The sequence below is a fragment of the Aptenodytes patagonicus genome, chromosome 13 (genome assembly GCF_965638725.1).
Source record: "Aptenodytes patagonicus chromosome 13, bAptPat1.pri.cur, whole genome shotgun sequence".
Classification (NCBI taxonomy): Eukaryota; Metazoa; Chordata; class Aves; order Sphenisciformes; family Spheniscidae; genus Aptenodytes; species Aptenodytes patagonicus.
The window spans coordinates 5,065,046-5,077,001 of NC_134961.1; the positions used below are offsets into that span (position 1 = coordinate 5,065,046).

General features: G+C 40.6%; 1 protein-coding gene across 5 annotated transcripts in view; it reads left to right on the forward strand.

Moving 5' to 3' along the window:
• Positions 1–11,624, forward strand: part of ARHGAP17 (Rho GTPase activating protein 17) — a 49,002-nt gene extending 37,378 nt beyond the window's left edge. The window contains exons 15-22 of one of the 5 annotated variants that reach the window (XM_076351416.1): positions 148–239; positions 378–534; positions 1,745–1,987; positions 4,048–4,211; positions 4,616–5,233; positions 6,215–6,238; positions 8,241–8,285; positions 10,703–10,770. In XM_076351416.1, coding sequence (XP_076207531.1) covers positions 148–239; positions 378–534; positions 1,745–1,987; positions 4,048–4,211; positions 4,616–5,233; positions 6,215–6,237 — 1,297 coding nt within the window. In that variant the 3' untranslated portion in view covers position 6,238; positions 8,241–8,285; positions 10,703–10,770. Of the gene's footprint in view, positions 1–147; positions 240–377; positions 535–1,744; positions 1,988–4,047; positions 4,212–4,615; positions 5,234–6,214; positions 6,239–8,240; positions 8,286–10,702 lie in introns of all 5 variants that reach the window. The other 4 variants (XM_076351415.1, XM_076351417.1, XM_076351414.1 and 1 more) reach the window with 4 other exon arrangements.
• The last annotated feature ends 332 nt before the right edge of the window (positions 11,625–11,956 follow it).

Sequence of the window (11,956 nt, forward strand, 5' to 3'; positions counted from 1 at the left end):
CAAAGTGTGAAGTTGCTCTTTATGTGGTACTTAGGAGTCTTGATACATCATGCTTAGCATAATTTGTCATTTAGGTAGTATGAATTTTTTTCATTTTCTTACTTTGATAGAACTCTGTGTAAAGTGTTCTACAAATTTCTTCTGCAGATCCCTTGCTGAAATGGCAGCAGCAACTTCAGTCCATGTGGTAGCAGTTATTGAGCCAATTATTCAGCACGCAGACTGGTTCTTCCCTGGAGGTAAATTCTTGCCATAGTTAAAAGAATTTTGTATTTGTGATAATCCTACGCAGGTAAACCTCCGACAGCTTTTTGCAGTGAGAGGCACCATTTTGTATATGTATGTCTTAGTATGCATTCTCTCTGTCTCTCTTTCAGATCAAGATTTCAATGTGTCTGGGGCATTTGTTGCAATTCCTGCTGTTAATTCAAATCACTTGTCACACACTGGGAATGAATATGAATCTGGGACACTGGAACGGAAGAGGCCTGTTAGTATGACTGTAATGGAAGGGGATTTATTAAAGAAGGAAAGGTATGTTTCATTCTCGGGTTAGATTTCAATTATTAGCCCACTCCTGAGAGCTGGACTACCGAGGAGGCTGTAATCGGACACACTTTTATTGGTTGCAGGAGGAGAATTTCATGGAAATACTATAGGTAACAATAGTGATTTATTTCCCCCCCATGTTGTTGCAGCCTGAGGAAGGTTCAAAGGTAGTGTACTGGTATTTGCTTCCAGTTATACTCTATGCATGATAAAAAACAAGCAGATAATTACTGCTTCCAATTGTCCTATTACAGATTTGGGGGGTCTAAAATCCACTGAAACAGAAGTGTATATAGTAGCATCTATCAGTATCTAACTTCTGATATTCCATGGCTTCTTTTTCAAAGCCCATAAGCTGAGGTGGTGTTACCTGGTGCCTTCATGATAAGACTTCTGAGTTGATGATGGTACAGTATACCACAGCAAACAGTAGTATGCTAAAAAATAAAAATAAAACATGCTGTTTTCCCATATAACATGTAGTGTGTAACGTTCATTTATTATCACTCATATCATGAATATTCAAGTGATGTGCTGTTTTGTTTTTAGCTGTTTATGCAAATGTTGTTACCTGAATGTTAACTATGGCTAGCCACATGCAAATTTATCAGCACTGACAGAGGAAGAAGAAAATCAGTTCAAGATTCAGTCTTTAACACAACAAGAATAAAATTAAATTCTAGAACGGATGTGCTGTATGCATTCTAAAACCTGTTAGAATTTTAGTCCATTTATCCATAATTCTCCTTTAAACACAAATCATAGCGTATATCCAGTGGCTTTTTTGTCTGTCTTGAAATCTGTACTGCAACTTAGCGTGTAATAGAAACAAAATTCATGTGGCAAAATATATTCGGTGAGGAGATACTCTGGTATGTAAGGAAATGTATGTATTTACGTGTAAAATTACTGAGTGGTTTGACCTCATTGTCATCAATGTCTGTCTTCAAATGTAATTGAGTAGCTTGTTCCACTTGTGTAGCTTACCCCTCTGTGTGGATAAGCCAAATAGTGTTGCATGTCTTAACGTTAATGGTGTTATATGCAGAAAGTTGAAGCTTTCCTTGTTGCTGCTTTGCATGCTAAGCAACAGGGGTTGCGTTTGTCTTTGTGGGTTATAACAGCCAATTGTCCTGTTGCTTTAGTTACCTGGTGTTGGCTGGCGTGGTGTGTTTACTCTCTCTTCTTTCTGTAGCTTTGGTGTCAAGGTTATGGACTTCCAAGCGAATCCTCGGAGATGTGGCACTATAAATAGAAAGCACACATCCCCAGCTTTCCAGCCACCACTTCCACCCACGGAGGCTGGCGTGCTGGCTCAGTCTGGAGCGGAGCAGCACTCACAAACTTCTGTGGCTGAAACAAGCCCAGTGGGTGCTGGTTTTGCTCTCTCTGCTGGCACAGCAGAACAGTTACAAAGTCAAGGAAATGAGGATGTCAGGTAAGAGGCATGGCTTCTGCTGGCAGTGTCTTAGCAGGCTGCTTCAGCAGCAGACTGATGTGTCAACTGTATCTGCTTCACAAGGCACCTCTTCTACCTGGAATGCATGTTGTCATGTGTGAAGCCTTTTCAGATGCGGGCAGAAGCACTGTGCGAGAACTCTCTTGCCATGTGTATTGTTCCAGAATCGATCTTCTAAAATAACATACATTGTTCTGTATGTTCCAGAATTGATCTTCTAAAGTAAGAGAATTCTTGGGGAGAAAAATGATGATGAAAAATACTGAAAAAGGCTGTACTTCTGCTACCCATGTTGACCTTTCCAAGTTATACTCTAGAGGTGTCCACATAGTATGACCATCAGTTTGCTGCTGAAAGAACAAAACCTACCACTGGCAATACTAGAAACCTGTTGGTCTTGTTTGTTGTTACTTGTACACGTTATCTGGATTTGTCTTTTTTGTTTTTTGTCTGTAGCAAGTGTTAGTGATGACCAGACTTGCTTGCTAGAAAACTGGAAGTCGATTTATCATATTTCAATACTAGTTTCTTTAGGAGAAGCATACATACAGGCTTTTTTGCTACTTAATTACTGTTGAAACTCCGTGTGATCATGTCCCCAGTATTAGTATACGTGGACTCCAAGGCTAATTGCAGTAGCCTTGACTCTTCCTTTCATGTATGGTGAAAGCAGCACTTTGCTTTCGATATTTCTGTGGCCTGAGAGATATAACAAACCACATGTAAAGGCCTGTAGTGCTCTCCAGACATCAACCTCTCACACTGCATCTTACAGTAAGACACCACCGTGGAGTTCAATGCAGCATTGACTCCTTTCATATAGCTTTTGTTCTCAGGTGACACTTTTACAAAAACTTCTCATTCGGAAATCCCCTGCAGACTAATATTTCCTTCACAGATGTCTTTTGTGGCATAGGCAGCTAAAACAAAACCTTGAGAATAGTGTCTAAAAGCTGCATTTAAAATCTGCACAAACTCTGTGTTCAGGTACTTGCAATTTATTAACAGCATCTGGAGAAATTAGGATTGCAATGTGCCAGTAAAAGTGACTGAAAGGTGTTAGTCCATCTGAGATGAGTAAGATGCTGCAAGAGACTATAGAGAAGTGAGTGAAGACTGCAAGTGCATAGCAAGAGGAGGGGGCACTGCCCAGTACCACCTTGGCTGGTTCACACTCGAGTGCTGTGTTTCCCCCCAATTCTGTTGTCTTCATAGCCAAGGGTCAGGAAGAGCTGAGTTGTCCTGATCTCAGTCTCAAAGATTTTACAGGAGTTGCTCCCTCAAAACAAGTTCTGGTCTCCCAGCAAGTTAAAGCTTAATTCCAGGTAGGGTGGAGAGAAGGCTTCAGCCAGTCAATGAAGGGAAAAGAACCTCTCCTCTCTCCATGCCCGGCTCTCGCAGTCCCTGGGCCCTCCCGAGGGCTTCCAAAGGCTCCAGGGGCTTCAGTGGTGAGGACTACATCTGCCTTGCCCGTATACTATACGTAGCAAGCTGGTTCATGTCCTTTTTTTTTTTTTTTTTTCTGGCAGAGCTTCACAGATTGCCATCATGTGGTCCTTAGTAGCTAGGTCTACCAGATAACTGCCAGCGAATTGGATGTGATGCTATAGCAATGTTTTGAAAAAGCTAACAGTTATAGGGGTAATAGGTATATCTGAATGAAAATTTATATGAACTTTCATGTTGGGAGTCTGTTTTTAGAGGATCTGCAAATGCCCTGAGGATGCATTAGCATGGAGGCTGTACTCCTAGGTATCAGTACTGCATTCAAACAGGTACTGTGACACTGCAGAACTACTTGGATGCCTGATTTAATTTTGGTAATTGTTTGTACAGGCTTGCCTAAAGCCTGCTTGCCACTTGTTTGAAGAGTTGTAGCACCGTTCAGTCTTGGTAAATACCAGCCAGTGTGGAAGTTTTTCTGAAGCGTTTGAGGATCGGAACTATAGCACAGTTCGTAATGTAAACCTGAATGGGTGCAGCTGATCTGGGCAAGGCGTTTTACGATCATCTTCTGATTTAGGATTTTTAATTTTCAGTACCTCAAAATCTAAGGACAACACATCTTCAGCTACTCCTCCACCCGTGAGAAATGGTGGGCACGCAGCCACTGTCCAGAACCAGTCAACAAGCAGCACTAACCAGCTTTCTGTTAATCAGCCGCAGAACGCAGCAGGTCCCAGTCCCCATTCAATGAGGAGAGGTGTGTTTCATTTGGTTTTCAAGCCACTAAGTTCCAATTCTTTATGTACTGCAAAAATGCTTGCTAAAATAACTTTATCAGTATTTCTTCTTTTATTCCAGACAATGGTTTAATTTGCTTGCATTTCACTAAGGTGTAGCTAAATGCATCTTTGGACTTTTGGACTCTTTCATGAATGCTGGTACTAATGTTACCGACGCTGTTTAACAAAATCACTCAAAGGCTATTGATTAGTAAACCTGTGACAAACTTCTGTAGCTTCCTATTGATATCGCTTTTATTTGATAATACACCATTTTATTTTGATCATGTACTTGAGTATTCTTTTGTGCTACTGATTTCTTTCTTTCAGGATTTTGGTTTCACAATACACAGCCATGAAATCTCACCTCTTCTCTTAACAGCTGTTAAGAAGCCTGCTCCAGCCCCTCCCAAGCCAGCCAACCCACCGCCAGGGCAGCCAGGAAGCCAAAATTCTGCCCCAGCTGCTCAGCCACCCTCTGTCTCTCCAAAACCACCTGCTAGAAGTTCTTCTCCTCCTGCTCAACATGCAAACCAAGGAGCAGCCCAGACATCTACTTCCCAGGTTTCTGCACCTCGGAGATATTCCAGCAGCCTTTCCCCAATACAGGCTCCCAGCCATCCACCACCACAGCCCCCAACACAGGCTACTCCTCCACTGCAGCCCAAATCAAACAGTCAAGCATCTCCTCCTGCTGCACCCAGCAGTGAGCACGGACCAGAGCAGCCCTGTTACACTCCTCCGCAGACTCCAACACCACCCGATACACCCCCTCTAGGAAAACATAATACTAGTTCCCCATCGTCACTGCCACAGCCATCTACTCAAGAAACCTCCCAGTCTCACTCTCCACCTCAGAGTGGTACACTGCCGAGGCCACGGCCGGTACCAAAACCCAGAAATAGACCTAGTGTTCCCCCTCCGCCTCATCCTCCTTCTCAGCTGGCTGGAGATGGTATTATTGCAAATCCCACGCAAACAGCTTCCAAAATAGTAACAGGTGAGTGGATTCTTCCCTATTCGGTGTCTCCTCAGGGAGTGGAAATGAAGAAAATAATGTCTGTAGCTGTAAATGAATTGGGGGTGGGGACTGAAAACCACAAATAACAGTTAAAATACTAAGTCGCTCATTTCCAGTTAAAATGCTCACCCACCTGTTCTGTGCAGAAGGATTTGGGGCACTTCCATAGTGAAGGTCGGCATTCCTGAGGCAGAAGGGTTTGGGGGAAAGGGTAGATTAGCTTGCCTTTTTCTTTTTTTCCTACTTTGGAAGCAACCAACTCTCTAGAGCTTTCTCGAGGCTCAGCATCATGGCAGTCTCCATTATGCTTATACATCTGCTGCCAAAAAACAAAATATTTGGAGGAGGGAGAAGGTGTAGCCAAGGATAGCATATTTTGGCACATACAGAAGATAATAAAATGCCAAAAGTGGTCACTGATACATGTTCTAATAGACAAGATACTAACACAGTGAAGGTTTTACCTTATGATAACGAAGTCTCCTGATGGGCTTTTAAGTTGGGCATCCAGAAGCTGAAGAATCACATGCACTTAACTGTATATCTTAGGTCAATTTCTAGATAGATCTTCATATTTTAAATGCAGCCTTCTTTTTCTGTTTTGAGACATTTGTGAAGTAAGGAGAAACTTTTTGTCTTCTCACAGGAACTTTGTGGAGGTTGTAGTTACTGGTTTGATAGGGATAATGTTAATTTAAGTCGGGAGGGGGGGAGGTAACTGCTGAGAACAGTCAAAACTAGCAGATCTTGAAATGTTCTCCTGCTGAGTCTCTGCTTATTTTAGGAAATTCTGAAGGAAGAGTTAATGAATGTAGGAGACTAATGCTTTTAAATCTACTTATTTAATAATGGTTAAAACTTTCCAGTGACACTGTAGCTTCTCTAGAATAAGACTAATGTATTGGAATGCAAATTATAAATTCTATTGCCTAACAGCTTTACCCCATGATGCCTTCACAGGTGGGGATGGTTACTGCGAATAAGGTTTGTACTTACCCGAAACATGCAATATAAGCTAAAATGCTCCTGCACAGCAATATTTTATTTGTAGCTTTATTTTGTATATGCGCTTTGGAATATGTGCTCTCTGTCAACTCTGTGTTATCTCATTACTACATATCATTCTGTTTGTAAGAGATTTTAAGACCTATGCTGCTTAATTTTAATAGTCCTGTGAACATTAAGTTACTCCTTAGAACAAATTGTAAAAATAACTATAATTGAGTAACACTTCACACAAAGTCACCAGAACTGCTAGTCCACAAGTCGAGTGTGAAGCAGTGACCCATTTAAAACAGGTTTGTTCTCATCAGCGCAGGCAAATACTGAAGCTCATGTGTTTTTCCTACAATTCAGTGTTTTATGGTTTCATTTTAATGTAGCTTTCACTTTAGGTTTTCAGTTATTTTTAACTACTTGGAATTTATTTGGCAAAATACATGTTCATGTGACTAAAACCCTTTGCAGAAAAGCACCCAGCAGCATCTGCGTTCTGGCATGTTTGCATTTGCATTCTGTCAGCTCCAGCCTCACTAATAGTACTAGTCTGTTCAATCACAGCTGCCAAACGACACATTAATAATCTTACTAGTCATATGTAATGGGTTAGAGACACTACCTTTTTAAGGTAACAACTGCATGACAGGCTGAAAAAGTTGAGGCTGCATTCCTGAATTATCTCAAGATTTGACTGCTTACAGGAAAGACTAAAATTAGTATTGGATTGAGAAGTCAAGTTGGAAGTACAGTTTTCTTAAATTCAAGAAACTAGTGGTAAATGAGCTGCTTAAGCAACTAAAAAGTAGCTTTGCTTTTTAAAATAACAGACTTTTCCTTATTGTACTTCTGTTCTTTTTGTCAGTATCTTTAAAATACAAGAGGAATTTATTTCAAAACTGAACTCAGAAATAAGGTTGGGGCCCGGATCTTTACAGCACTTACAAATAAGTTAAGAATGGGAACAGTGCTGATGAGTCACACTTGAAGGAGAGACTTAACCTTAATTTCTAAGTCGTGTTTCATAGGTTGACCGTGTTTGTTTTCATTTGGGAATTTTTCTGGTTCTGAGGAAGTTGCTTTAATGGTAGCAGACAAGCAGGATTTGTTTTACCCCAGTGTAACTGGAGAAATGCTTGCCTTCTAAATAATATCCAGCTGGTGTGCAGGGGGCTGCTTTATTAGTGGGGGAGTCTGTGAATTACAACTTAGTGCTGACTCCTTCTCAGTTAAGTTACAGGCATAACAGAGGTACACGACTGTCCTGTAGTCTGGGTAAATATAAAAAAAAATTGAAATCAACAGTGTTGAAATGAAACAGTGTTAAAACTGGAGAGGCTTAATACTATTCCTTTCAAGTGCAAACCGTAGCAAATTGGCCACATAAGTTGTGTACGGTAAACAATAGTGTGAAAGCTGCCATGCAGGAAAGCCAGTAAAAGAAAGCTGACAATGAAGGATTCTCTAGCAGAACTGATGAAGGAACCTAGAAAAATCTAGTATGTTTTGCCCCAAAAAAACCCCAAACCACCTGGGGAACAGTTGAAGTGATACTCAGACTTATGTACAGCAGTACACTCTGTACAGGATCACCCACCTTTTCCAGATCAATCTTTTTTAAGGGATTAATGTTTGTTCTGAATTAACACCACTGCATATTACGTAAGAGTATCTGCTCTAACATCTACACGTGCACATACAAGCACTTATTATAGGCTGGCTGACTTAATTCACAATGTGAAATAGCTGGTTTTAATTTTAACCTTGAATAGTGGAACAAGGGAAGACAGATGGGAATAAAGGAAGCCAAAATTAAGTTGCCAGCAAACTTCATAATATCAGAACAGGAATTCTGAATTGTTTTCAGGATACTGTTGAATTCCTTTGTCCATGTACTGGACTTCAGTAATGCCTCAAATTCTGTTTTATGGTATTAAAGTAGTAAGCCCTAGAAAAGAATATTCTAATCAAATTTTATTAAATAATCTAGATGTTTGACCTGCATTCAGTAGGAACTGTATTGGAAAGTTCAATGGTAAGGAAAAGGCATATGATTGGCCAAAAATGTTGCTAATTCATAATCATGTGTGTGCTAATGCCCACTACTAACCTGTCACAAATAACACTGCTTGCTTGCATTATCATTAGCGTGGCATGCAAAAAGAATGGCTGTTTGATGCTCGCTCTTACATTAACGTACTAAAAGTATTGGAGACTAGAATGTGTAAAGTTGTTCATGTTTTGACTGGCCAGTTTCACATTGTACTTCTTCCACGTACAGAAAATCCTATCTAGAAATCCACGTGTTTTGTACAGAGTTTCATTTAGTATTTGAAGTAGCTGTACCATTGTTTGTCACAAATGCTCCTTTCCTGTGTCACCTCACACTTCCAGTTACCTCCTTTTCCGATTCGTCCTTCAATATGCAGTCGTGGTAGGGAGAACAACTGTGCCTGCATCTAAAGTGGAAGTACACCTTTTGAACCATACTTTAGATGAAAGTTGAAAGGTAACAGTAGGTACTGTTAGATATTCGGGAGAGCGCAGTGCCTCTGCTGCTTGGTTCTGTGCTCATCTCTTCTGTGGTCAAGCTCAGTGTGGAACATTTTGAGTAAGGGAAAAATGCAAGAAGAATTTTAGGAACTCACACCATTGCAGTTTATTCTTCTATGTAATACTGCTTCTGTTAGCAATAGTAAAAATGACTAAAAAAATCTAAAGTTTAAATCAACTGACTTTAAAAGTACTTAAATTTTCATCTGTTGTAGAAACAACAGCTATACAGTATAGTTGGGATAAAGGAGAGCTGCTGATGTTATGAAACTTGGTTTCATGGATCGGGGACTTATTTTCAGCACCTGAATGTGAGGCTAAGTGAAAAGGTTTGGTTTTAAAGTAGCCCCAGTGATTATTTCTTCATTGCTATCAAAGGTCTGTTGAACAGTGACCGTCTCGTAGGTGCCACAAGGCACTGTTCACTGGGTGTAGCCCAGTAACCAGGATGCTGATTTTCAAAATGAGAATGAGGGCTGGGGAGAGAAATCTGTTTAAAAGATTCCCCCAGGATGATGGTGTTTAACGAGTCATAACAGTACTGATGGTTTGTTCTGTGCCTTCTGGATGATTTCGTTTACCACTGAAGCGCTATCTTAGCAGAATATGGTAGTCCTCAAGACTCTGATACAAGACTTGGGAGAAATTTTATAGTTCACACCTCACAAGAAAACAACATAAATCCTGGAATCGTGTTTTTGGGAAAGCTGCAGCAGTAGAGATGAGAACGTTTTAACTGTCCTGTGCAAGGCAAGCCAGTTGGTGTCAGGCCACAAGGTGATGGAGTTCCAGCTACCACAAGGTGATGGAGTTCCAGCTACCACATTAACAGTATCGCTGAATACAAAAGGACACTGCGAGTTGCCTGAGGCTGGCTGGCGCTCTGGTCACGGGCCGAGAGGGGAGCAGGGGAGGCTGCACTCGGACTGCAGTGCTCTGCCTGCTTTCGCCTCTGCCGTGTCATTTAGCTCAAAACTTTCAACTTGAACCTTTATAAAGTAACTTCTGGGCTAAATCTAAGACTTAATGCTTGAGATACGAGTCAAAGTCTTCATAGGATGCCTGTCTATGCCACCTATGTTCAAAAGCAAGGTATTTATTTGGATTCCTTATTGATTGAAATGATCTAAATGAGTTTCTATTTGGAACAGCTGCTGGATTGCAGTAAGTGATGTCGTGGCATATTATAAATTAGCTTTCCAAAATACTGACTTAATATTTTTCAATTACGTTTTTTGAACTGTTACAGATTTTTCTGGTCTTCTACCTACCAGGGCAGTCAGTCACCAGAAATGCAACATTTTGAGGTCCTTCTTGGACACCTTGGCTTGAACAAAATTCTCCTCCCCTCAGAAGTGGCAAAGAACATGATGTTCCCTTTTATACACAGGAAAGGGGTTTAATCTGCATTTGATTTAAATAGTTTCTTCCTCTTCTTGTGACAATGCCTCCTTTTGACACCATACATGTTCCTGTTGCTTCTAAAAGTCATAGGTAGTGGTTACCTGGCTGATGATTTAGGTGCCAAATTTTTTTGCTGAGTGACCATTGTGTTTTGACGTGAAAGTCTGGAGTAACGTATCACTCTTAAGGGGCATTGAGGAATCTGATACTAAATCGTACCTGCTGTCTTCCATTCGTCAGAAAGAAATGTTTTTCTTATGTACAAGACTAAAAAAAGGTGTGCAGGAGAAGCAACTCAAACGTAAGCTTTTTAGTTTGGCTTAGCCTTCTTGTGTCCATGTGTGCATGTGCACATATGTGCCAGCCCTCTGTTTGAAAAGCCTCTGTTGATCTTTCCTTTCCCTTTTCTTTCTGAGGAAATGCACCAGAAATACACTAGTGAATGAGATGTCCCTGTCCAGGCTGCTAAACTTGCTCTTCCATTTTTTTGTGCAGACTCCAATTCCAGTATTCAAGAACCACTTCAAAACCCTTCTTCGGAGCTTCTTACAGAGACAGCGAGCAAAGAACTGCACAACCATCTCATGCTCGACATTGACAATGATACGGAAAGCACTGCTCTGTAACGGAAGCTCTCAAACTCTTTAAAGGTTCCTCTCCTGGTGGGAAAACTAACAGACCTAACAGTGAAAAGCTTCTTTTGACGATATGGCAGAACTGTGTAGAGTTTGACTTGTGCATCACAGAGGAAGTGATTTAGCCATTCAGAAGAAGTTTAATGATCTGTGTCTCAACAATGGTTTTCAAAATCTTGGATGGAAGGAATTAATTACTGCAGAAACTTGCATAGGAAGCATAATTGCTGCTAATACAGATGGTATTAGCAGAAACTCCAAAAGAATAAGCAGAACGTTAGTTATTTAAAGTGCATGTATTATGGAAATAATCTTTTTAATGTCACGATTAGACTTTTATTTCTAGTTCTTAGACAATACAAGGAGATGCCTTGCAAGAGACATTCCCTCACTGATTTGCTGCAGATTCTTTTTAAAACATGAACCAAAAAATGCCAGAGCGCTGGTGGCGACTGCTGGTTATCAGTCGCCTTGTCAAAACTGTGGATGTATTCTAGTGCCTTGAAGGACTGTCATACTGTAGAAGGAAACTTACTGTATCTTTAATCATTTCATTGCTACTTAATGATCAGTACTTAATACTTATTTCATAGTTATTTGTATTAACCAAGCCTGCTTTTGTTTATGTGGAACTTGCAACTGTTTCAAGATGAAACTGTGGAAGTGGTTTTTTGTGCTTTCATTGAAAATGGTTGAATTTTGAAAGAACTTTGAAACGGATGTTTGGATTCGTCAGTTGGGTGAACATTTATAAAATTAAAGATTGTCTTTTGTCAACTTAAGGCATCTTTATTCAAGTTTGTGAGTGACATTGCTTCCCGTGACATTGAAGGTTACGCAGTCATTCCCTGGGCAAGAGCTCGTGAGTCGCTGGCTGCTCAGCTTGTTCTTCTCTTAAGGACTGTAGCGGAAGCGTACTGGGAATGAATATGTATATAGTCTTTAATGCCTAGATTCACGTTAAACACAAATGAGTCCAGCTGCAAAGAGAAACACTGGATACAGCCTGTATCATGCAGAGAAATGAGATGGAACAGGCCATACAGTTTCTGCGAACGAGAGGGAGGGAGAGGAAACTAGTCAATTGAGGTAACGTTCATATAACTAGTTGAAT